We start from the raw sequence: 25,819 nt of genomic DNA, 5'->3' as shown, positions 1-25,819 counted from the left end.
CCGGCGGGAAGTTGTGTCCAACCCACTTGAAAGGGGCATCGGCTCTGGGAAACGAGGACTTCTGAGGGTGCGTCTGTCATGCTGGGTGGGCGAGCGGGTGGGAGGCCGACTCTAAACCAGCCAGCTCAGAGCAAGGGCGTGTGAGGGCCAGGAGGGGAGGGTGGTTCAGTGGTCAGTCCTGGCGCAGGACTTTCAGCTCTCAAAGCCAGGATGGACAGGAGGCGCCGGCTGGGGAAGGGTATCCTGGTATGGGGAAGGGGCAGGGGGGGTCCCCATTATTTTCTCAGGCTTGTGCTTGCCTTGTTCCCCTGAAACGTCAGCCCCGGGAGGAGCATTCTTGTGTGCAGATGCCCAGGCCCCATGTGCCCACTCCTTCTTCTCAGGGTGGCGACACCCGTGGAGGCTCCAGCTGGAGGGGTGCACCGCCCACCAAGCCCCCGAGGTCTGCTTTGCTGTTATGTCCTGTGCGGGGGGCTCTTGCTGCCCCTGCATTGGAGCCAGCCCCCTGGCCAGCTAGCTGCCCCTCCACAGGGAGTCCATGGCAGAGCTGAGCCTCGGACCCAGGTCTTCGGCCCTGTAGGCCAGGCAGGAAGCATTGGTTCATTCGAGCAGAGCATTTTTCATCCTCCTCTTGGTGTGAGGCGCAAAGCCACGGAAGTGGGGGAGGCCAGGCCCTGCCCCTGGGGAGCCTCGTGGTCTGAGGGGAGAGGCCTGGCTCGCTGCTGTGGGAGGCGGCAGACCTAGCCCAGGAGCCAGGACTGGGGCCATTTCAAGGAACTGAAAGAAAGTCTGTCTGCCTGGACGAGAGAGTGCTGGCTTAAGCTGGGCCAGAGGAGATGGGCCTGGGGCATGCAGTGTCCAGCTGGTGATGTGGGGCAGTCGTTAACCCCTTCTACACTTCGGCATCAGATGAGGGGGCAGAAGGTGGGGGTCTCTGGGATCCCTCCTGGCTCTGACATTGTGTGATCTTACGGAAACCGGTTGGCTGTTGTAATAGTCCAAGCGTGTAACAACTAGGGTCTGGAGTGGGAGCTAAGAGCTGCGAGAAGGGAAGACAATCACAGTAAGTCAGATGCAAAAGAGGCAGGCATCCTGGAGATCACGTGACCCGCCCCCCAGTCACAGGCCCTGTAGGCTGGGTCTTAGGGTGGGTTGGAGTTTAGGCATCTCTGTAACTGGGTCACTTACAGCGCCTTCAAGTTCAGAGCAGTTCAGTTCAGTCGCTCAAGTGCCTTAGTTCACGGGATCTGTGTGTGTCTGGCTCCCTCTTGTGGCGGCACTGGATATTACGCCAACCCCCACCCAGGCAGGCGTTTGCAGACAGCTGAAGCTGTTCTGGATGTTTAAGCTTGGTCTACGTTATTTAACCATCTATGACGCTAGTGGTAAAGAAGGCGCCTGCCAATGCAGGAGACGAAAGACAAGTGGGTTCGATCCCTGGGTTGGGAATAGGAAATCCCTGGAATAGGGAATGTCTACCCACTCCAGTATTCTTGCCTGGAGAATCCCACGGACAGAGGAGCCTCCCAGGCTACTCCATAGGGTTGCAAAGAGTTGGAAACGACGAAAGTGAAGCAAGCAAGCAAGCAATAATCCTGTGAGGTTCATGCCTCCTTTTTGTAGATGAGAAATCTTAGGCTCAGATTGGTTGAGTTATCTCTCAGCCGGTAAGCATCAGAGGCTGAATCCAAATCCTTCCCCACTCCAGGTCTGCCCCCCACAACCACACAGGGGCTGTGGCCATGCAGCAATTTCCAAATTGCAAGATGGGACCTTCATCCACCCATAGGGATGAATAATTGAATCGGCACTCGTGGTTGCTGTGGTCACAGGGTGGGGAGCCCCTGAAGGTACAGCTGAGGGCACTTTCCCCACCTGGGGACTCTTTAAGGGGACTCCAGGCTTCTCCCCCGGTGAGAAGGTGCAAGGCTCAGGAGTGCCAGGGCCAGTCCAGCCCATATCCACTGCGGGCCTCCTGCTGTGGGGTCAGACCTCAGAGGAGGAGTGCTGCCCGTCTCCCCTTTCAGGATGGTCACAGTGAAGCTGGCTCTGGGAGCATCCACAAAGCAGGTCTCCTTTCCCCCAACCAAACTGAGGCTTGACTTTGACCTTGAGGGTAGTAGCTGTGACCCCAGTCCCTGACTAAGCCTCTCCAGCCAGTCGCCCAGTTGTCACGTTGTTCAGTCGCTCAGTCGTGTCCGACTCTTTGTGACCCCGTGGACCGCAACATGCCAGGCTTCCCTGTCTTTCACCAACTCACGGAGTTTGCTCAAACTCATGTCCATTGAGTCGGTGATGCCATCCAACCATCTCGTCCCCCTTCTCCTCCTGCCTTCAGTCTTTACCAGCATCAGGGTCTTTTCCAATGAGTCAGTTCTTCGCATCAAGTGGCCAAAGTATTGGAGCTTCAGCTTCAGTCCTTCCAATGAATATTCAGAGTTGATTTCCTTTAGGATTGACTGGTTTGATCTTCTTGCTGTCCAAGGGACTCTCAAGAGTCTTCTTTAGCACCACAGTTTGAAAGCATCAATTCTTTGGCACTCAGCCTTCTTTATGGTCCAATTCTCATATCCATGTATAACTACTAGAAAAACCGTAGCTTGACTCCTAAGTCATTGTGAACTCCCGGCCCCCAACCCAGGACACATGGCCAGAGGCTCTCTCTGCACAGGCTGTTGAGTGAGGCCCCTCCTCACTCCATGCATGCAGCCAGGATGGGAGAGGCTGCTTGGACATCCCCTGACTGCATCCACAGAGAGGCAGGAGGAGAAGGTTGCCCGCAGTCCCAGGCTTCAGAGCCCAGTGTTACACCGACCCCTCTGGCCCGGCCCCCATGTTGCCCTGACAGGTTCTGCAGCCCAGAGGGGGGACGTGACTTGCCTGAGGTCACCCAGAGAAACTGGATTGGCACCAGGTTTTTTGACTCAGAGCCCAGTGTTTTTTCCATCGCTCAGAAATTCTCCCAGCTGATTTCCAGAGCTTCCCGAGTGCTGGTGCAGAAGGACACCTGGAGGTCCTTGTGGAGACTTAAATCGGGGCCTGGCTGAGGGACAGGGAGGAGGGACCCGGGAGGAGGGACTAGCTGGAGAAGTGGGAGCTGAGCTGTGGTCAGGTCTGATTTAATTAGGCAGAGGCAGGCTTCTGATTAGAGGAGGCTGCGCCTGCCAAGCCAAAGAATTCGAGCTTAAGAGCCAGGAGTGCCCCGGCCCCCACCACAAGCAGGAGGGGGCACCTGTGAAGTCCACAGAGCCCCGCGATGCCAAGGGCAGGCGCCTCGGGATCCAGGGGACCCGGGTCACCCCCTTGCTGGCTCATGGCACGTCTGGGTGGAGCCACCGCTGTGTGTTGGGCGCCGGGCAGGGTTGTGGCCACAGGAATCGTGGTGGGCAGGTGGGGGGGGGGGGCGGCACTTCATATCAGGGACAGAGAGAGATGGAGGTCTTGGTTCCGAATTCTCCAGCAGTAGATCTGAGGAGAGGACTGAACTCAGGCAGCTTATTTGGGAGAAGAGACCAGTGAGGGAGTGAGGAAAGGCCGGAGGCGCCAAGCAGCTGAATGTGAAGCATTATCACAGCTACCCTCGGGGCGACCTGGGCCTCATCCCCTGAGGAACCCAGGGAGCCGGCTGCAGGGCGGCCCTGCCTCAGGGCAGGGGTGCTGGAACCCTTCCTCCTGTGGGCCCTCCCCCAACCCCCCTCCAAACAGCAGGGGACACAGCTTCCCTGAAGGCCTGTGTGCCAACACCCACATGGTCTTCCCCTGTGCTTAGGAGTACTTCCGGGAGTGTCCCTGTGGCCTGCCACTCAGAAGGCTTGGTCTCTGGTCTCTGTTCCAGCCACAGCCTCCTACCCCTCCCCAGACCCCTCCCCTTCCCCAGCCCACAGCCCTGCCCCAGCCTTTCCATCTGCCCTCAGGTTCTCCTTTAATCCTCTCTTCCTCAAGAGCCCTCCCTTTCTTTCTCCACTTCAGCATCCTTATCCCTTTCTTCAGAGCTCTTAACCCAGTTTATCACTTGGCTTTATCCAGTTGTTCATTGTCCTCCCTGGGGCGAGGGATGAGTCCTGTCTTACTCAATGCAGCAAGCCCCAGGGCCTGGCACATAATTGTTGTTCAGTCGCCAAGTCATGTCCAGTTCTTGGCGACCCCATGAACTGCAGCACGCCAAGGCTTCCCTGTCCTCCACCGTCTCCGGGACTTTGCTCAAGTCCTGGCAACTAAGAGGTGCTGGCACATTCTTGCTGAGGACAGTGGAGCCGCTGCAGGGAATCAGTCAGAGGAAAGAACAGCTGCAGGGAAGGTGGGCGAGCACCGCCCCACCCCGGCCGTGGGCTCCGGGACTGGGCGCTGTGTTACTAAGCACTGAGGTTCTGGAAGCAGAGTGGAGATGACCGTGACTCTAAGTCTGCTTCAGGCCTGAGGGCCACCCTGGCTAAACACTCAGGTGGGCCTGCGAGGAGGGGCCAGTCCCCTGCAGTCCTCTCCCTAGGAGGGCAGGGGGACCTTGGGGAGGGGGCGCCGAGGTGGGCAGGGAAGGCCACCAGAGTGAGCCAGGCCTCCGCCTGGACTTGGATGCTGAGGGAGGGTTCAGAGACAGATTGGGAGGGAGACGCTTGGGCTGAGGGAGGCTTCCAAGCAGGGGCGTTAGGCAGGGGTGGGGGTTTTGGAGGGGGGGCATGGGAAGACCAGAAGAGACTGAAAAGATGGTGATGGAAAAGATGGAAAAGGCTTAGGAGCGAGCCGACACCCAGTTCAAATCTGAGCTCTGCCACTGGGCTAGCAATGTGAGCTCTTTGTGCCTCAGTTTCCCCATCTGGACAATGAGGGTAATGATAGAACCTTCTTCTTAGAATGGTACTTGAAATAATGTGTCTGAAGCACATCAAGAGGAAAGTAATGAAAGTGTTAGTTTGCTCAGTTGTGTCCGACTCTTTGGGACGTCATGGACTGTAGTCCGCCAGGCTCCTCTGTCCATGGGATCCTCCAGGCAAGAATACTGGAGTGGGTTGCCGTTCCCTTCTCCAGGGGATCTTCCCAACCCAGGGGTTGAACCCAGGTCTCCTGCACTGGAGGCAGATTCTCTCCCGTCTGAGCCACCAGAGAAGCCCAGAGCACATCAAACTGTGCCCAGATGTTAGTTCTGAGCTCACACGTGGCCTTGTTCTCAGCGTTGGGCCCACAGGGGACACGGCAAAGGAGGTGGTCAGATGCTGTGGTCAGGTGGGGGAGGAGAGAGACACACTTGCCAGGATGATGGCCCAGACAGAGGACGGAGCACGGGAGATCCAGGCCATCCTCATCAGGGGACAGAAAGTCACGAGGGTGGACTCTGCCCATCGAGACTGCTCAAGCCCTCTTGTATTTTACACAAACTAACACCCGCACTTGCTCTGTGTGTGTGTATGTGTGGTAGTCACTCAGTTGTGTCCAACTCTTTGTGACCCCATGGACTGTAGCCTGCCAGGCTCCTCTGTCCACGGGATTCTAACCCATCTATAATTATCAGGGAAGACCTCCTGAACGAAGCCGCATTTTCCACTGGACTTTACTGGAGGGAGGGGAGGGCAGAGACCCACGATCTGCCTGTGGGACAACTCAGGATCACACCACAGCTCGGGCCCGTCCCTTGGAACCAGCCGGCAGCCCTTAGCCCGGTTGCCAGTCGTCAGGGCTCCGAGCACTCACTCAGCAAATGCCAGCGGTGCCCAGCCCTCTGCGAGGCCTGGAGACACCTCACCATTCCTGCCTCACGCAGCCTACAGTGGAGGGGAGGAAGCAGCACAGGTATTAATAGTAAGAGCTACGAAGGAAAAGAGAGGGTGCTCTGGTCGGCTGGGTTTGGGGGTGTCTGGAATCAGTACTGGGCTGGGCGCTGAAGGAGGGAAAGGAGAGAAAAGTCAGAGAGAGAGGCAGAGCCCAGGACAGCGTCAGCCCAGCGTCACGGTCCCCGGAGCTTACGAATGCTCCCCTGAGAGAAACGGCCTCTGTGGAGACTGTCAGCCTACCCCAGATGCAGCCGGACTGTCCTGGCTGTGGGCCCGTGAAGGCTCACTTCAGCCGCAGAGCCTCCGAGAAGCAGCAGGAGACTTGGCCTGGGCACCGGATGAGGGACCATTAGGATCAGAAACCACTGTGCCTCTAAGCCCAGGTGGTCGTGAATGCTCGCCACGGGTCACGTCAGGCTTCCTCTTCCTCACGGCTATGCTCACACCGAGCTGAGGCTGTGATAACAGAGTGTCTAGAACTTGGTGTCCTTTTGGTATTTCTGGCCCTGTGTCTTGGTTTAACTTTCCTCTTCCCACCTACTCCTAACTAGCTTATCCAGCCAAATTTTATAGGTGTTCTTATGAACCACAAGATGGTGAATGATTTGAGTGCTAGAGTCAGGCGACTTGGGCTCACATGCTGTGTTACCTTGGGCAAGTGACATGCCCTCTCTGATCCTCCATTTCTCTTCTGTAAAGTGGGAGAAATAAGAGAACCTACCACACACAGGAGTGCCAGGAGGATAAACTGAGCTGATGTGTGTCAGGAGCTTAGTTTGGTACCTGGCATAATGTGAATGCTTGAAAAAACATGACATTCTTGTCAGTTGTGGTGTTAGTGATAGTAACAATAGCAATAATAGTAGTACGCCTCTCCCTCCCACCTTTGGAGAGGAAGGCCTCACTCGGGGTGGGGTGGCCTGACCCCTTCCCTCCAATCCCCCTCCCATTTCCCACCATGCCCTGGGGTCCAAGGGCTCACGCCTGCTCCAGGGCCTCTGGGGACTCGTTGGTGACGTCAGTACACGCAGAGGCTGGAGGAGGTGGCCCAGGGCTGGCCCACTGGGAGCTGTCTTGCTGAACGGTGACTTTGCTATAGTGGAGCCAGGCTGACCCAGAGGAGAGAGAGCAGGTTCGGTGCTGACGGAAGGCTGCTTGGGGGAGGGCTGGGAGCCAGTACACAGGGCTCCCAGGCTGCCCCTTCCACAGCAAGGAGGACCCAGGCCTGCCAGGGGCCTGGAGCTGGAAGCCTCTGCCTGGGCAGAAGTCACGTGGGGCCCAGTCTAGAACCTTGATTTTTTCAGTCAAGGAAACTGAGGCACAGAGAAAGCTGCTGTCCCCCAGGTCTCATGAACCCCATGCTGGGTGGCCCAGCTTGGTGACTTTAATTTTAATTAGGTTGCCCAAATGGTAAAGAATCTGCCTGCATTCCAGGAGACCTGACTTCGATCCCTGGGTCGGGAAGATCCCCTGGAAGAGGACATGGCAACCTACTCCAGCATTCTTGCCTGGAGAATCCCACAGAGAGAGGAGCCTCGCAGGCTATAGTCCATGAGGTCGCAAAGATCTGGACATGACTGAGTGACCAATGCTTTCACTTTTTCAAGGTTAAAAGTTTAGTTCTTGGGGAGTCCCCTGGTGGTTAGGCTTCTGGGCTTTCAATGCCAGGGCCTGGGCTCAATTCCAGGTCAGGGAACTAAAATCTCATAAACTATATGGCGTGACCAAAAAAATAATAATAATTAGTTCTTGCATCACATTAGTCAGCTCCTAAGTGCTCGACAGCCACAGTGGCCACCATCCTGGGCACTGCAGATGCCGTTTCCATCAATGATCACAGGGAATTCTATCAGGCAGCTCCAGGCAGGGCAGTACTAGGTGTTGGGGGCCAAACTGGGACACTCGGGACGATTGGAGGTCAAAATCAGTGGGCTTTCTGGACAAGCTGGCCCTCCCCAGGCCGTGGAAGGTTGTGAGAAACTAGAGACGGCTGAAAGGTGCAAGTGGTGGCTGTGAGCACAGACAACCATGAGTCTGCAGCCTTGCTTCCTTGCTAGCTGTGAGGCACCAGGCAAGTTACTTAAGCTGTCTGAGCCTCATCTGTAAAAGGGGCCTAAGGCACCTGCCCCAGGAACAACATCAAGCAGCTGTCAAGGGGCCTGGCACATCTGAGTGCGCAGTGTTCGTGCATTTGTGATACAGAGTTCTGGCAAACCTGGGAGACGGTTCTCTCGTGGTCACAGGTGACCATGCAGGCTCCCAGAGCCCCTGCCCTCCCAGGCCGTGCAGGTGGGCCAGGCGCCTGGGAGAGGCCCAGGGCCCTCCTCTGAGCATTCTTTCCCACAGCGGCCGAGGTAGGAACAGGCACAGCTGGGCCTTGGACGGGCTCCTGGGCCTCCGTGGGAAGCAGGAAGCCATTGGCCCAAGCTCCCAACTTTCCAACCCCGGCTCCAAATAAGACCAGGGCTGGGGAGTGCGGGGCCCACAGCCAAGGAGCAAGCCGGAGGTGTACTCAGCGGTGGGCCCCCGTGTCTGTCACACATGCACACACACACACAATGCACACACACAAACAACGCACCTCTGCAGTCAGGGCCACAGCAGCTTGGGAGCTGTCTCTGTCTCCTGAAGAAGTCCCCATCCTGCCCCCTGAACAGGGAGAACCAGAACCAGGTGGGAACCCAGTTCTCGGTCCCAGAGCTGGTGTCGCCACCATCCAGGGGAGTCTTTTGTTACAAACATCGCCTCTGGGTTCCTTCTTCTAAAGTCTGAGCCACTTTCCTTGACTTGCGGTCCAGCCCCAGCTGCATGTCCTGTCCCCCCAGGCATTCAGCCTCCCAGAGGCCACATGCACGCACACACATGCACACACACGCAAGATCCCACATCCATTCCTGTCCCTGCACCTTTGCTCACATCATCCCTTCCACTCCAACTTTCCTTCCTGCCTCTGCTCTTTCCAAATACCAGTCTTTCACAGGTAGCTCTACACTTTCCCCTTCCAGGTAGACCCCCCCCCCCCCACCTCAGCCCACTCTGACCTCCCTTTTCCGGGGAAGATCCCCACAACATGTCCTTCTGACCAGGCTTTGTAGCGCCTAATCACAGGGTGACTTGCATGTTTTCTTTTGCTGGGCTTTTGTCTTGTGTCTCCAGCTAGATGGTGTGGCCTGTGAGGGCAGAACTGTGTTTCCCGCCGCTTCTGCTCAGGTGCAAGGCTGTGTCTCTAGTAACTCCTCAGTTAAGACACTGATGGATGAGTGGGTGGATGGATGGATAGATAGATGAATGGATGGACAGATAGACAAATGCACTTGGAGAGAGACAGGGAAGGCCTCCAAACATGGAAGACCCTCCTTGCCCTTCTCTCCCGGGATTTCATGGTGGAACCCCATCACAGACTTTGTCACTGCCCCTTTCACCATTCCCCACCCTCCCTCTCCTCCTCGGACTGCATGTCAGTCACATCTGGGTGGGACGCCTGGGAGTGCGCACACTCTTTGTTTTCCCAGTCCTGAGCTGGCACCACGGACGATAGAGCCAGGCTCTTTCGAAGCCCATGCTGGTGAGGGGCCAGGCAACACTTCCTCCACCCTGGCTGCCGTCCATACTCCAAACCCAGCCCCTCTCATGAACCCAGGCTGTTGGCCAGGCCCCACATGCCCCATGCCCTTCTAAGAGCTTTGTGCGTGATCCCAGGTAATTCCCCACAACAATGGTAGATGTAGGTGCTCATTTCATCCCTTTTGACAAATAAGCTCCAGAGAGGTTAAGAAACTTGCCTCTGTCACAAAGTGGTATCTGAACCAGGCTCAAGCCCGCTCACACTGCTAACCCTCTGCTGGAGGCCTGGAGCCGTCCCTGGGCTGGAGACATGCTCAGGGCCTTTGCCAGAGTGGTAAGTCCAGTCTTCGTGAGGAGACAGACAGACAGATAGGGCTTTGTCCTTTTGCTGTGGATGGAGCAGCAGCAGAGACGCTCTGGGGTGTTCGAGAGACTAGCACAAGAGCACAAGGCCTTGGAGGTTTCTGGGTCTGCAATTGCCTGGCATGGGCCTCTCTGAGACACAGCCTGGGGCTGGGGGGGACCTCTTCCCTCCCCAGGAATTCAGCTTTTCTGCCCGGGGCAGGAATTCCGGCCTCTCTGGACTGTCCACATGGCACAATGGGGCCCATTCTCAGAACCCTGGAGCAAACAGGCCCTGCGGAGAAAGGATGGATTCTTGTTGGACACAAGGGCCCTCAGTGCCATGATTTAGACCGGGGCACACATGGGGGCAAAGAACAGATTCATGCCCCCCGCCACCCCCCGTCTGTCTTCCCTAGAGGTCGCTGCCCCTCAACACCATTCCGTGCAAGGGCTCTCAAAAGCCAGAACAGAAGCCCAGCTGGGGCTCCGTGGGGTGGAAAGCTCCAGCTCTCCAGAGCCTCCTCACTCGGCCTCTGGAGCCACATTCGCTGTCTCGGTGTTTTGGTTTTACAAAGAAGAGTTGACAGCTCCTGAGGACAGTCAGAGAGGCCCCCTTCCATGGATGGGGAAACTGAGGGCTTGAGAATTAGTTGGTGTTTCTAAAGCTTTTTCTGCCACAGTCAGAAATTTCAGATCACAGTCCAATACAGACAGACGAGGGGATGAGTAGACAGACATCTGAAGCCAGGGTTCACAGAACCGTATTTCATCTTAGCTCTGGGTGACAAGATCATTTTGCCTCTTCTACCTCAGGGGTCTCCACCCCACCCACCACCCACCCCCACCCCCAGGCTGCACAACAGGAGGTGAGTGGCGGACACGCTGAAACCAGCCCCCGCCGCCCACTGCCTGTCGATGGGAAATCTGTCTTCCAGAAAACCAGTCCCTGGGGTCTAAAAGTTTGGACATGGCTGTTTTACCTTTTAAACATACTGGTGGAGGCCCACCGAGTTGGTTTCAGAACTCACTCATGGGTCACAACCTGGCATTCAAAAAGTGCTAGTTGGAAGCATCTTGCCCAGGTCTACCGGCCATGGAAGGGGCAGAGCCAGGCCCAGAACCGGCGGGGGTGGGGGTGGGCGGTGGGGAGGAGGTGTGGACATTCAGGCTCAGAGTCGTCACAGCTCTCCTGCCCGCCCCCTAGCTGTCCACCTCAGCCTCTTAACAAAAAACCTTCCCCAGCCAGGCCCTGACCCTATCACTCCTCCGTTCTGAAACCTTCCAGATTTCGAAGCAGAACTTCAAAGCCCTACCCTTCCCTGCTCCGGTCTCCCTCTCCCCCGACCCCTAGCCTGGCCTTTTCCTGCCTGTCCCTCTGCTCACCAACCCTCCCCAGTAGTTCAGCTCCTCCTCTTCAGAGCTCCTTGTTCCTGCTTCTTGAACTTTCCCCCTCGCTACCCTCTCCATGGATCCAAACTCCTCTGCTCCTCCAAGGCCCAGCTCACAGCTTCCTCCTCCAAGAGGCCACCTTGGATGTCCTACAGTCCTGGGATCTCTCTCCTCTGTGCCTGGTGGGTAACCTCTCCTGTGACTCTCAGCATGGGCCGTCTCAGAATGTTACCTTTCTCACTGCTAGGTAATTTTGTTCCCCTAATTTCACCCCAGACTTGCAGGCCAGAAGCACAAGTCACTGTTTCTCCCATGCCCACTCAGGCCTTCACAAGGCTGCCTCCTGCAGGGGCCACAAGGTGCTTACTGGTTAATAACAACAGTCAGAACCACTGCTGCCCACCTCAAGGGCTCCACGTCACTCCCCTAGCCAGGGTTGCATATCATCACCCCCCGCCCCCCCCCCCACCATCCCCATGATCCAATGATCCAGGTCCCACCCACGACCCCAAGACTGCTTGGCTTTCAAGGTCACCGACAGCCATCTGGCAACCTGCAGTTCCCAGCAGCCGCAGCCCTGCAGACAGGTGTCCTGGGCCAAACAGCCAATGTCAGCCAGCAGACAGGGGGTAAGAACATCAGGCTGGCAGTGCGTGCATGTCCTCCTTTGCCAGGGCACTCGCTGACAGGAGCAACAGTGTCGGGGGCGGGGAGGGAAGGGGCAGTAGGCAGGGAAGGGCGCAGCCCTGCAGCACTCAGAATGCCATGAGGTGGGGACTCAGCATCCTTCCACACAGCCGGTCTGCCAGACTGGGCTTTCTCTCCTAGTCTCTCCCTTGTCTCGGGGGCTCTTCCTGGCTTTGCCTCTCACTCCGGGAACCCTCACTGGCAGGAGGGCTGCCTCCTTTCCCCATCGAGAGCCTGCTTCTGCCCGTGTGTCTCTCCTTGCATCCCAGTCCCTGGCGGACCTCGACGTGGGGAGCCCTCTGGGTCGGGATGTCAGTGGAGCTTCATGAGCCCTGGCCAGCCTCTTAAGCCCTCAGGACCTCAGTCTCTTCATCCACAAAAAGGATTAACACCACCTCTGCCCACTTCAGAGCACTGCAGGGCAAATATCTGCTCAAGAAAGGGAGGGGAAGCATGTGCAAAAACAGGTGGCCCAGACACAGGACCTGTTAAATGCCTTTCCCGCCTCCTCACTCCAGCCTCTCCCTCTTTTCTGTATCCAGCACCAGCCCCTTCCCTGGAATGTCCGGGAAGGAGCACAGCCTGTCTCACCAAGAGAAATGAAAGGGGGAACAAAAAGGAAAGCTGGCCTTTCTGAGTGCCATTAGCACAATCATCTCTTGGTTCGGGGCTCTGAGCATTTGCCGCTCCTTGGAGGTTAGATGCATTCCAGTATAGGAGTCCAGAGTTTGCCAGTTCCTGTGGATCAGTGTCACCTTGAAAATGAGGCTGTTTCTAGACGAGCCCTATTCAAACATTGTGTGTACAAACAGGCTTTCCCTTTGTGGATGGCACCTGACAGACACCAGTGCTGAGTTGGCATCTGAAAGCCTGAAACTATGCAGAGTAGTCAGGACTCACCCCTGCGTGCTACTGTGCCGCCAGCATCGTGGTGGGGTCCTTAAGAAGAAGTCCCTTCCTTTGGTTTGAGGGGGTTCTGCAGGGTCCAAGTTCAAACACGACTTTGCCGTTTGAGTAGCAACAGAGGTGGGGTCAGGTGCAAGGGTGAGAAAATAAGCATTTCTGTAGCATTTTCTGTGCCGGGCACTATGTGAAGCTCTTTAAGAGCACTGTGTGTTTCATGCTCCCCAAATCCTAATGGGTTGCTCCAGTTACTATCCTCCTTCTCTACACAGAAATAGAGGCTCAGGAGGTAAAGGAAGTAGCTCAAGATGACCACCCAGCTAGCAAGTAGCAGAAAGCTGAACTGGAATCTGCTTCCAGCACTTTCCCTCATGCTGCAGACAGCAACATCCTACGTGAACTGTTTATGTCACACAGGCTGCAGAGGGGGAGTCCCCTGTTTAAATAAGGGAAGGGTATGATGTTGGGTTGGAGGAACCCCACCCTTTTTCTCCAGCCAGGCCTGACCTGTACACCATCTGGTGATCAACTATCCTGGTTTGTCTGCGACCTTCCCAGTTTGAGCCCTGAAAGTCCCGTGTCCCAGTTTTGCCCAGGATGGTTGGTCACTGTGGCCTTGGTCACCCCCGGACCAGTTGCAGAGAAGGCTGAGTGGCCTGACAGAGCCGTGTCAGGACGGCCTGGGAGGGCTTTTCAATTACATTAGCTTCTGGCGGCACTAGAGGGAGCCGCCAGCCTCGCCTCCCCTCCCTTTCTCCCTTCCTCCCTTCCTGTGACTCCCCGGGAGATGGTGATTCAGCAGCAAGTCGGAAGCAGGCTAGACTGTGACCTACCGGGAGTGGAATTGCCAGGGGCGTGGGGGCTGTCAGCACCAGCTCCAGGCAAGAACTGAGCAAGGGGGGGGAGGTGGGGAGGGGGTCTTGAGTTGGTGGGAAACTGGACTCTGATGGAAGGTCTGCTGTCCTGCCCAGGCCAGGACTGATTGCAGGGCAGCAGGAGGTGGGAGATCCCTGCCTCTCCCCACCCCGCCCCATGCCCTGGTATGTGAGGGATGGGGGAGTCCCAGCCACTGGATATCTAAGCTGCTTCTCAGCACATTCAACGGCTAAAAATATGAAATGGCTTTGCTAAAAGGTGCCCAACCGGAAACCTCCAAGAGGTTTCCTATTAGGGCCGCCCCTACTCGGGCTGGAGGCCAGACCCTGTGGAAGGAGTCTAGGCCTGCCCGTCCCACCATCCAGCCACAGCCTGAGCCCCCCCATGCCAGGGCCTCGGCCTCCACCCCATTAACCCATGTGCTTCTCAGGCACCCAGGGCTGGCATTGCCCTCCTCCCCTTCACCCACTGGTGGCAGCATTTGGGGGTTGGTCTTGACCCAGAGAAGGCCCAGGTTCTCGGCCTCCATTCCCAGCCTCACCTACTCACTGCATGACCTTGAACATGTTGTCCAGCTTCTCTAAGCTTTGCTGTCTTCACCTGCCCAAAAAAGGAGACCACAGTATCCAGGGGTCCTTGAAGGGAAGGGCTTATCCTCTAGTTGAAGGACAGGCTGGCTGGGGTGGGTTGGGGGGAGCGGGCAGGGGTTGTCTGGAAGCTTCTTTGGCATCTCAAGCTCATTGTTCTTACTAAGCAAGATTTTCTCGAGGGTGGCTAGAGTACCAATGGAGCTTGTGGTACAGGGACTGGGGTGCCCCCTGGCACCGTTGCTGCCTACAGGGATTTCAGTGATTGAGCGGAGACTGTGCTGGACCTGGGATTCTCAACCAACACTGGGGCAGCCTTGGGGGGCTTGTCCAAGATGCAGACACTAGGTTCGTCAGCTCAGGGGTGGGGGGCCACGTCTGAACTTGTAACTCCGGCTCCCCAGATGACCCTGTTGAATGCTCAGGTTGAGAATAGCTGATGGGGCCTGGCACAGAGCGGCCTCAAGCAGCCATGAACTGTGTCCCTCTCCCACTCCTGAGCCTCAACATGCTCCCGTCACATGGTAATGACCTGCCTGTCTCCCCTTGGAGGCTGTTGACAAGCTCAAAGAGAATCATGGGCAGCGCAGCTGCACAAACAGAGTGGGGACGATGCAGTGACCATCACTGCAAGGAAGCCACGCCCCCCCCATCTGGTCTGCTGGCCGCCAGGGGATGGGCAGTGGGCCATTGTGATCCCCAGGCCAGAGGCTTCTCCTGTAGGACCAGCGGGGAGGTGGTGGGGCAAGGGAGGGGAGCTGATCCTGGCCCTCCACTCCCTGCCCTTCCTCAGGCCCCATTCGGCAATAAGGCCTGAGAAACAAAGTCTCTCCTTGGGAGATGCAAGTCTGCTGGGCTGGATGTAGCTGCCATATAACACTGTCCTCCTCCTCCCTGGGAATTCTCCCCACGGCAGAGCTTCAATGGATACAGCCAGGCACTTCTACACAGTGTCTCCCCATCTCCATTCTGCCCTAGGTAGCTGACCCTGGCTCTGGCCTTCCTGGACTGACAGGCCAGGGACAGGGGCAAATGGGAACTCTCCCACCAGCCTCTTGAAGACAACAGATTTGGTAGGTTCCCCGTTATCCCCCATCCATGATGCAGTTTCATGGGGGGCAGGGGAGCTCATAAACCACAGCCTTTCCCCAGCTTGGATGACCCTGGGCAGTGGCCTAACCTCATCTGTAAGATGTGGATGATAGAACCTCCTTAGTGTGGACATGAGGATTGAAAGAGGCTTGGAATACGGAGGAGGTTCTCAAACAAGAGGGCTGGTGGAGAGGGGGGAGGGGATGGTATCAGAAATAGAGGTTCCTGGGCCTCAACCCCAGCATTCCTACTCACAGGCTTCTGTGGGAAACCTAGAAGCCTAGGAAACGGGGGTCCCCTCATCCTAGGCTGTGGAGGCAAAACACCTTGAAGCTTAACAAATGCCCTCAAAGCCCAGGTCACCCCCTAGACTCCCAGGATTGGAGTCTTGGGGGGTCCATGAGGGTGACTCCCTTCCCAGTGAACCTGCCGTCCTTTCCTCCAGGAGACCCCGTCTTTCCAGTCGGCAGACCTAGCTGCCAGTTCACTTCGACTAAAGCTGGGCAATTGGCATTTTCTTTGATCCCCAGGGAAATGAGCATTTCCCCTGGTCTCCACATAGATCACCATCCAGCCCTACCTGAGCATTTAATAGACCTGTCTTAGAGGTTCCCCTGACGACTGGTGGATGCAAGGATGCAGTTCAGTTCAGTTCAGTTCAGGTGCTCAGTCATGTCCGACTCTTTGCGACCCCATGGACTGCAGCATGCCAGGCCTCCCTGTCTATCACCAACTCCCGGAGTTAACCCAAACTCATGTCCATTGAGTCGGTGATGCCATCCAACCATCTCATCCTCTGTTGTCCCCTTCTCCTCCCACCTTCAATCTTTCCCAGCATCAGGGTCTTTTCAAATGAGTCAGTTCTTCACATCATTTGGCCAAAGTATTGGAGTTTCAACTTCAACATCAGTCCTTCCAATGAACACCCAGGATTGATCTTTAGGATGGACTGGTTGACTCTCCTTGCAATCCAAGGGACTCTCAAGAGTCTTCTCTAACACAACAGTTCAAAAGCATCAGTTCTTCAGTGCTCAGTTTTCTTTACAGTCCAATTCTCACATCCATACATGACTACTGGAAAAACCATAGCCTTGACTAGATGGACCTTTGTTGGCAAAGTAATGTCTCTGCTTTTTAATATGCTGTCTAGGTTGGTTATAACTTTCCTTCCAAGGAGTAATCGTCTTTTAATTTCATGGCTGCAGTTACCATCTGCAGTGATTTTGGAGCCCAGAAAAATAAAGTCAGCCACTGTTTTCACTGTTTCCCCATCTATTTGCCATGAAGTGATGGGACTGGATGCCATGATCGTAGTTTTCTGAATGTTGAGCTTTAAGCCAACTTTTTCACTCTCCTGATTCACTTTTATCAAGAGGCTCTTTAGTTCTTCTCACTTTCTGCCATAAGGCTGGTGTCATCTGCATATCTGAGGTTATTGATATTTCTCCCGAGAATCTTGATTCCAGCTTGTGCTTCATCGAGCCCAGCATTTCTCATGATGTACTCTGCATATAAGTTAAATAAGCAGGGTGGCAATATACAGCCTTGACATACTCCTTTTCCTATTGGAAAGTCTGTTCCATGTCCAGTTCTAACTGTTGCTTCCTGACCTGCATACAGATTTCTCAAGAGGCAGGTCAGGTGGTCTGGTATTCTCATCTCTTGAAGAATTTTCCACAGTTTGTTGTGATCCACACAGTCGAAGGCTTTGGCATAGTCAATAAAGCAGAAGTAGGTGTTTTTCTGGAACTCTCTTGCTTTTTTGATGATCCAGGGGATGTCGGCAATTTGATCTCTGGTTCCTCTGCCTTTTCTAAAACCAGCTTGAACATCTGGAAGTTCGCGGTTCACGTATTATTGAAGCCTGGCTTGGAGAATTTTGAGCATTACTTCATTAGTGTGTGAGATGAGCGCAATTGTGCGGTAGTTTGAACATTCTTTGGCATTGCCTTTCTTTGGGATTGGAATGAAAACTTACCTTTTCCAGTCCTGTGGCTATTGCTGAGTTTTCCAAATTTGCAGTCATATTGAGTGTAGCACTGTCACAGCATCATCTTTCAGGATTTGAAATAGCTCAGCTGGAATTCCATCACCTCCACTAGTTTTGTTCATAGTGATGCTTCCTAAAGCCCACTTGACTTCACATTCCAAGATCTGGCTCTAGGTGAGTGATCACACCATCGTGATCATCTGGGTCATGAAGATCTTTTTTGTACAGTTCTTCTGTGTATTTTTGCCACCTCTTCTTAATAGCTTCTGCTTCTGTTAGGTCCATACCATTTCTGTCCTTTATTGAGCCCATCTTTGCATGAAATGTTCCCTTGTTATCTCTCATTTTCTTGAAGAGATCTCTAGTCTTTCCCATTCTGTTGTTTTTCTCTATTTCTTAGCACTGATCACTGAGGAAGGCTTTCTTATCTCTCCTTGCTATTCTTTGGAACTCTGCATTCAAATGGGTATATCTTTCCTTTTCTCCTTTGTTTTTCCGCTTCTCTTCTTTTCACAACTATTTGTTAGGCCTCTTTGGAGAGCCATTTTGCTTTTTTGCAAGGGTGCAGGGAGGGACCAAAGGCAGTGGGCGCAGGATTGGGAGGGAGCCTGTGGCTGAGTCTGGGTTAACTCCTTGCTGGAGGGCAGAGCAGGCTCCAGGCTGGAGCAGACCAGGCCAGGTAAAGCTATTAACAGACTTCCCAGGTGACACAGTGGTAAAGAATCCACCTACCTATGCAGGAGACTCAGGTTCGATCCCTGGGTCAGGAAGATTGGCTGGAGTAGGAAATGGCAACCTGCTTCAGTATTCTTGCCTGGTAAATTCCATGAACAGAGGAGCCTGGCAGGCTACAGTCTGTTACATACCTCCGGTCCCCCAGCAGTTATTTCTAGCTTCAGGATTTGAACCCAGTGCTCACTGGAAGTTTAGCCACCATACCTGGCAGTATGCTCTGCCTACCCCCTATTGAATCCCCCGGCTCCCAGCCTGAGCCTTTCTGGTCAGCATTAAGCTTACAGTCCCTGTTCATTCATCACCACTGCCTGGCCAAGGGGTGCCGTTGGAGGGACAAGGCACAGTGTGACCTCAGGGACCCATGGGTCTAGGGTCGGGGCGGACTTCCATCAAAGGGTCACACAAATCTATAATTACGGCAGGGCCTGCAGGGGAGGATGTCAGGAAAGAGAGGTGAAGGAGGTAACATTTTGATCGTGACTTTAAAGGCTGAGGGGGCAAAGCTGAGTGGGAGGGGAAGTTTGCAGGGGTGGGGAGCGGGCTCCCGGAGCGCTGCAGGGCCTGGGTTCTAGCGACCACTCCCCGGGGCCTCAGTTTCCCTGTTAACGAAGTGCTTGGGAACCTGCCTCGTCCTCCCCCATCGGCGTTCGGGGGAAGGTGCCAGGGAAAGGGCTCGAGTGGCCCACCGGGCAGGGGCGGGGCGGGGCGGGGGTGCGGGCGGCCGGGCGGGGCGGGCCGGGGCGGGCCGATCGCGCCCAGAGCGGAGGGCGGGCAGGCGGGGGCCCCCGCGGGCGGGCGCGGCGCGCAGTGCGTGCGGCTGCGGAGCGCGCGGCTCGCCGGCAGCGGGAATCACATGAGCAGCGGCCCGTGAGTGCCGGGCAGCCGCAGCGCAGCAGCCTCGCGGTCCCGCACGACCCTAACCATGTCTGTGTGTTGTTGCTTCTTTTTCAGAGACTACGGCGGTTCCAAGAGGAAATCAGGTAAGGCAGCCTCCGGTCGTTCTTCCCTCCAACCTTCCCTCCCGCTTCGTGCACGCGCCGCTCTGACCCTGCGGGGGACTTTCCGGGGGCTTGTCCTCGCCCGCCTACCCCGTGGTCCTGCTCCCTTTCTGTTGCCCCCATCCCCAGCTCCTGCCCCCTAAGACGTCTGGTACTCGCATCCCCTCCTCCCTCCTCGTCCCTCGGGTTCTCCCCGGTGCTGATGAGTGTGGGTGCATGGAGAGTAGGGGGCCTAAGCCCCCTAGACCCGCGCAACGTGTGCAGCCGGACCCTCCCCCTGGGGCTGCAGGGCCGACTGCTGGGCACTGCTGGGATTTCTCCCTGGGTCCTTACCGCGGTGCGGCAGGCAGCCACGGAAGGGTTAATAGAGATGCTGGGTTTTCCCCGTGAGAAGGTGAGATCCAGGAGCAGGGCGGGGGTAGGGCGGGGGGTGGGGGGGGCGGATCGTGCCCGAGTGACTGTGAGTTTCTAACGCCTGAGGAGCTGCCTTGCCCCTCCTCCCCGGACTGTGAGCGCCTGGTCCACGCTGCGGGGGTGGGTGGGGGCTCTGCGCGGTGGCCCTCGGAGACCAGGTGGTAGGGCTCTGACCTGCCCCGGCGTTGGCCCGGCAGGTGCCAGGGCTCACCCCGAGTTTGCGAAGTGGGTGGAGACAAGGAGCGGCGGGGCAAGTCCTTGGACGCTGGGCGCTGTCCGCTGGGGTCAGGATTCTCGCGGGAGGTGGGGGGGGGGGGGGTCGGGGGAGGAACTGGGCAAATGCCTGCACGTGGGCGGGGTGCAGTTATTTGGGGGAGGGTGGTCCCTTGTATTTAGGGATGAGTGTGTACTGGGAGTTGCCGGGTAGTGAAGGGATTGGAACGATCTGTGTTATTCCTACTTATGGGGGTGGTGAGTTGTGGGGGTGGACAGCCGGGGTGGGGGTGGGGGGCGGGTTCTGGCCCTTGGGGGTGTGGGAAGTGTGGAAGAACACGCGGCTCACTTTAGCGGCTCACCTTGTGGGCAGGTGCTTTGAACCCTGGATCAGTAGAGGAATATGCCTGTGTGTGAAAGATGGGCTGTGAATTGGGGTAGCTGTGATTGCATGGTGTGTTTCTGAGTGTGGGTTCCTGTGTTTTGTGTGTATCAGTGTTTGCTTATATGTTCATTGGGATGAGGAAAGGTGTGTCCTGGTTTATATATAGGGGGCATGAGTGTGGGGGGGTTGTGTGTGTTCACGTGGGGTTTTGCAGTTGTGTGCTCTTGAGGATGTGTTTCCTTGTTTAGGTGTGTGTGCCAGTGTGTTGGGATGTATCCATTTGTGGGTTGGTGTGGGTGCTTGTGTCCAGCTGTGGGATGAGACATGTGTGCACACATGCCCGTCACCTGGGCAGGGGTGTTTCAGGTGTGCACACCGCTGTGTGGCGGGGCATCTCCTCTCTGAACAGGAGGCTGAGGCCGCCTCAGCAACTTGAATTGCAGCATCTTCTCAGCGGCCACTTATAGCCAGAGCCCTAGGTGGGGGAACTGGGAAGGGGGGGCAAACCGGGAGAGGCATTAGTGGTAAGGAACCCACCTCCCAACGCAGGAGACTTAAGAGACGCTGGTTCGATCCCTAAGTTAGGACGCTCCCCTGGAGGAGAGCTTGGCAAGCTATTCCCGTATTCACGCCTGGAGAATCCCATGGACAGAGAAGGCTGGAGGGCTAATGGTCCATAGGGGTCTCCCAGAGTCGGACATGACTGCAGTGACTTAGCACACAGGCACACACCCTCCTCCCCAAGAAACTTGCCCCGAACCTCAGAGGTGCAGTGACTGGTTGAGCCTGGGCTGAGATTCTGGCACTGGTTTCGTGACCTCTCTGCCTCAGTTTCCTCACTCCTTGAAAAAACAGGGATAATGATGCTCTCTGTCTCACATGTAGAAGATTCAAGAAGTTAATGCAGAAAAGTCCCTCGTACACAATAACTGCTATAGAATCATGATTTTTATTGTCGTCATCATCACTTTCTGAAGCCCTGGGACCCCGGGTGAGTCCCTTCTCTACTCTCAGCCTCAGTTTCCTCCCCCATAGAGTCAGGGACTGGACCAGATAATCTCCCAGGTGCCCTGCCCTCAATCTCTGAGCCTCAGATTCTGTGCTGCTTCCTAAGCAAGGCAGGGCCCCACCCAGGGAAAGCTTCCCCGGTTTCTCTGCCTCCCACTCTCAGGCCAGGAAAAGGATGGATGGAGAAATTTAATTTATGCTGCTGTGCTTATGATAATGGCCACTTACTGTCATGGTTAAAAGAGTCCGCTCCGGAGCCAGACGGCAGGAGTTTAGAGTCTGGCTGTTCAGACCTTGGGCGGTCCTCCTACCCTCTCTCTGCCTGTCTTCTCTTCTGTAAACTAGGGATACTCTTCTTACCCACCTTGTAGAGTTAATTTTCTGTGTCAACTTGACTGGGCTACGGTGCCCAGATATTTTGTCAAGCATTATTCTGGATGTTTCTGTGAAGATGTTTTTTGAATGAGATTAACTTTTAAATCAGTGGACCTTGAGTAAAGCAGATTACCCTCCCTAATGTGGGTTGGCCTCATCCGATCAGTCGAAGGCCTTAAGGGAAAGACTGACTTCCCCCAAGCAAGAAGGAATTCTGCCAGCACCTTTGGACTTGAACTGCAGCTCTTCCTTGAGTCTCCAGCCTATATGCCTACCCCCAGCAGACTGTGGGCTCATCAAGGCCCCATAGTCACATGAGCCAATTCCTCCCTCTCTTCTTTCTCTCTTTCTCTCTCTCTATCAATATTCTGTTCTGTTTATCTGGAGAATCCTGACTAATATACACCTCATGGTTATAATGAAAATTACATAAACTTCTATATGTAAGTCTGCCTAGAACACTGCCTGCACCCTGGACAGTTCTCCTGAAGTGCTAGCTACTATTATTATTTAGTGATCATCTACTATGTACTGGAGGACTTCCCTGGTGGCTCAGATGGTAAAGCATCTGCCTACATTGCAGGAGAACCAGATTCGATCCCTGGGTCAGGAAGATCCTCTGGTGAAGGAAATGGCAACCCACTCCAGTACTCTTGCCTGGAAAATCCCATGGACGGAGGAGTGTGGTACGCTACAGTCCATGGGGTCACAAAGAGTCGGACTCAACTCAGCAACTTCACTTTCACTATGTACTGGCAACTTTATATATCTATTTCTTCATTTCCTACTCAGAGCCACATTGCATGGTGGCTCATGGGATTCCCATTTCACAAATGAGAAGCTAAGTCTCCAAGGGTGGCTGCCTGGAGTCTGTGGCAAAGTGGGGGTCTGAGTTCATGTTTGGGGTTTCACTTTGCTCTGTGATGAAGCTCACGAAGCTTCCCAGGGTGACTCCAGTCAGGGATGTTTGTGTAGAGAACACGAATGCTTGTTGCTGGCCACTTCTTGTCACTCTGTAGTCCCCAAACCCCAGCTCATCCTTGGAGGATCTCTGGAGGGATTTCCTATGGAGCACAGAGCCAGGACTACAAGGCAGACCTGGGGAGGGTGGCGTGAACAGGAAGAAAGTGCTCAGACAGATGGCAGCCTCACAGAGGAGGCAGGACTGGCGACTTTGATACCCAGAAGACAGTGTAGCCTCGAATTTATCTCTGCTCCTTCCCTCCATGGAATTTGCTCCTTCTCACATCTTCCTGCTCCCACCACCCACCCTGTTGCTCAAGCCCAGCACCAAGAAGTCATCCCTAACCCCTCCCTTCCTCTCACCTGCCCACCTGACCTCCAGGCCCACCCCCTTCTCCCACCTCCACCATCACACCTGTTAGAAGCCCCCTTCATCCCTTAGAGGACCTCAGCTTCCTCCTCAGCCTGTCTGCTCCCACCCTTGCCCCTCCACACCGTTCTCCATGCCAGAGAGTGAACTCCTCCAAATATGGGTCAAATAATGTGCCTTTCTGCTTAAATTTCAAGGATTTCCCACCCACCCAGAAAAACCCCTGATCCCGGCTTTCAGAGCTGTGTGTGCTCTGGCCCCTGCTTACCGTCCCACCTCAGGCTCTACCCTCGCCCCTGCCCACCTTCCCCACCCCAGCAGTCTGCTCAGCCGCACCCATCACCTTCCATTCCTGAAATGCAGCAGGCTCGTTCTCTTCACATGGTCTTTGCACTTGCTGTTCCCCCTGGCCTTAATGCTGTTCCCTGTTCTTGCACATGGCTGGCTCCTTAAGATTTCTGCTCAGAGAAGCTGCCCCATGCTCCTCTCTAGCTGCCCCCCCCCCACCCTCAGATCACCCTGCTTCTTCCCTGCATGTCACTGACCGCACTCTAGTTACCTTGTGGGTTTTCTTGTGTTATCTGTGTCCCACCACCTTGAAAGCAGAGACCTTGATGCAGAGCCCGCACAGGTAGCAGGAACCCCCGGTGCTGGTTGAATGGCAGCACCATTCAAGAAGAAGGCCTGGGTGCATAAATGACACTGAAGTCAGGAAGGAGAGTCACGGCCTCAAGTCAGGGACATTATCTGGAAAGAGGAGGAGTTTTGGTGATTAGGGGCGGAGAGCTGGGGCTTTGCCAAGTCAAGACACAGTACTTGCACACAGGTTGGGGAGCAGGACTCAGCGCAACTTGTTTGGAGACCAGCTACTGCAGCTGCCCTTATTGAGCACCAGCTGTATGCTGGTAAAGTGTTGAGGTGACCGAAATGTGCCTTTCTGACCTCAAGGGGTTTGCAGTCCACTCTGGGAGATGAACTGTGCAGACAACAATGTACTGTTGGACAGGGAAGCAAGGAAGTGGCGTGGTCACCCGAGGAAGAGCCATCCAGGCCAAGGGCACAACCAGTGCAAAGGCCCAGAGGCGGGAGCATGGTGATCTGCCCACTCAAGGCATGGCTGGGAGGTCTGTGGCTGGAGGGGAGAAGAGGGGAGGTGAAGGTGTTAGGGGCGAGAGCAGAGATGTGGTGGGGGTGGGGCAGCAGCTCAGACCACGTCAGACCTCTTAAGGGTTTCGGCCTTCACGGTGAGAGAGCTGAAGAGCCACCGAGGGGTTCTACGGAGAGGGAACATGATCTGCCTTAGCTCTCAGAATGCTTTTTGTGGCCAGTGAGTAGAGATGGTCAGGGGAGGAGACCAGCGATGAGGGGGCAAGGACGGTGATGGAGGACGACGTGAGCCTTGGAGGGTAGCTTATGCCAGGTTGCCTGGGTTCCCACTCGCAGGCCGTGACCTTGGGCAGATCTCTTCACCAGAGCTCCATGCCCTTACCTCTTCTGTTGTATTGGCCGGATTCAACTGGAGAAGCCAAACCCATAGGAGCTACTGTATATTACATTTCATGCAAGGAACTGGCTTATGCAATTGTGGGCCAGTCAGGCAAGTCCGAAACCCAAGAGCAGACTGGGGATTCAGTCCACAGGTGAAATTTCTTCTGCAGTAACACCTCAGCTCTGCCCATTAAAGCATTTCAGCTGAGGGACCCAGGGCCCCTCAGAGTATCAAGTGTAACGTTGGTGAAAGCCAGCTAATGTTGAACCTGATCACCCCTGCATAATACCTCCCGAGCCATTCCTGGATGAGTGTGTGGTTGGATAACTGGGGATCATAGCCTAGCCCGAGTGATGGGCACGCCCTTGAAAATGGAGTAGCAGCCACCTGCAGGAACGTGCAGAAGGTTCAAGGGCGTGATGCAGTTAGAGGGCTTTGTGCTGTGCCCAGCAGCAGGATGGGTCAGTCGGTGATTGGCCTCCCCCAGGTGAGCACTGCTGCAGGAGCCCCTCATCCTCCAAACCCCCGCCCCCACCCACCCACCCAGAGCAGGGCATTCTCTTCAGACATGCAAAGATGGGCTGGGGCCCGCACCCTTCTGGTAAGTTGCATGGCTCCAGTTCCGGTGGCTAGGAAGTTCCACCAGGGGGCGCAGGTGTCCACGGATCCTCTGGGATCATCCTGGCCCTGGGGTTGTGTCTGAGGCTGCATCCCACCCTGGAGTCCTGTGATGAGCTACTGCTCATTTAAATGCAAATGAGGTTGCTCAAGTGTGTTGCAAGTTTGTTCTTTTAGGTCAGTGTTGATGCTCCTCGTGAGATCCTGTTTACTTTATGCTTTTCCTTGGAAACTTGGCAAGCTCAGCTAGCTTCCATTTTAGTACCATACAGGTTGCATCATTGGATGGAGTTCATGAGATCAGTATTACTGTAGTCTGACAACAGAGAAGCGTGTCGCCTGGAGTTCAGAGTTCCTGTTTTGGCGTCAGACAGGGTCTGAGCTCCTACTCTGCCACATGTTTGCTCTGTGGCTGGCAAGCTGCTTGACCTCTGACCTCATGGTAAGGATTGAATTAGCAGGGGGTGGCACATAGCATGCTCCCAATGATAGCAGCTGCCAGTGTTGTTCTTTTAATTATTGATAGGTTCAGAAAGGAAGGGGGTTTGAGAGTAAAAAAAGACCTGACTTGAAGCATAATTTTCATTCTGTGAGCCGAGGGCCTGGCCTCATAGGAGACAGAACCTAGTCTCAGGATATTCTGTAGAGTTAAGACAGGCTCTGGAGCCGGAACACCTAGTTTTGTGTCCCAGCTCTGCCAGCCATGTGGTCTTGGGCAAGTCCTTAACTTCCCTGTGCCTCGGTTTGTTCATCTATGAAATGGGTATAATGGCCACTTCAGCAGGTGGCCTGAGGCTTGAATAGGAGTTAATACATGGGAAGTGTCTGGTGCAGGAGACACCAAGGGTTAAGCCATTTCTGAGTAGGAGGCAGCTCCTAAACAGGAGGGACTACTGACTTTGGCATTTACCTCCTGCAGGAGAGACTCCTCTCAGAGTGGGAAGGCTGTGTGCGCACCATCTCATAGTTGCTAGCCAGCCTCCTGATAACCTGGGTGGTCTTATCCCCCTTATATAGACCAGGAGAGGTAGGTGCAGGTCACCAAGGTCACCTGGC

The 25,819-nt window shown here is 55.2% G+C and overlaps 1 protein-coding gene across 2 annotated transcripts in view; it reads left to right on the top strand.

The window, feature by feature from the left end:
* The window catches only part of SH3PXD2A (SH3 and PX domains 2A), a 246,120-nt gene that overhangs the window by 143,012 nt on the left and 77,289 nt on the right, over positions 1–25,819 (top strand). For both annotated transcript variants that reach the window (XM_061162537.1, XM_061162532.1), the window contains exon 6: positions 18,882–18,910. In XM_061162537.1, coding sequence (XP_061018520.1) covers positions 18,882–18,910 — 29 coding nt within the window. The remainder of the gene's footprint in view (positions 1–18,881; positions 18,911–25,819) is intronic.

The sequence above is a fragment of the Dama dama genome, chromosome 15 (genome assembly GCF_033118175.1).
Source record: "Dama dama isolate Ldn47 chromosome 15, ASM3311817v1, whole genome shotgun sequence".
NCBI lineage: Eukaryota > Metazoa > Chordata > Mammalia > Artiodactyla > Cervidae > Dama > Dama dama.
The sequence above is the reverse complement of the archived record's forward strand: the minus strand, read 5'-3'. Positions and strand labels throughout refer to the sequence as shown.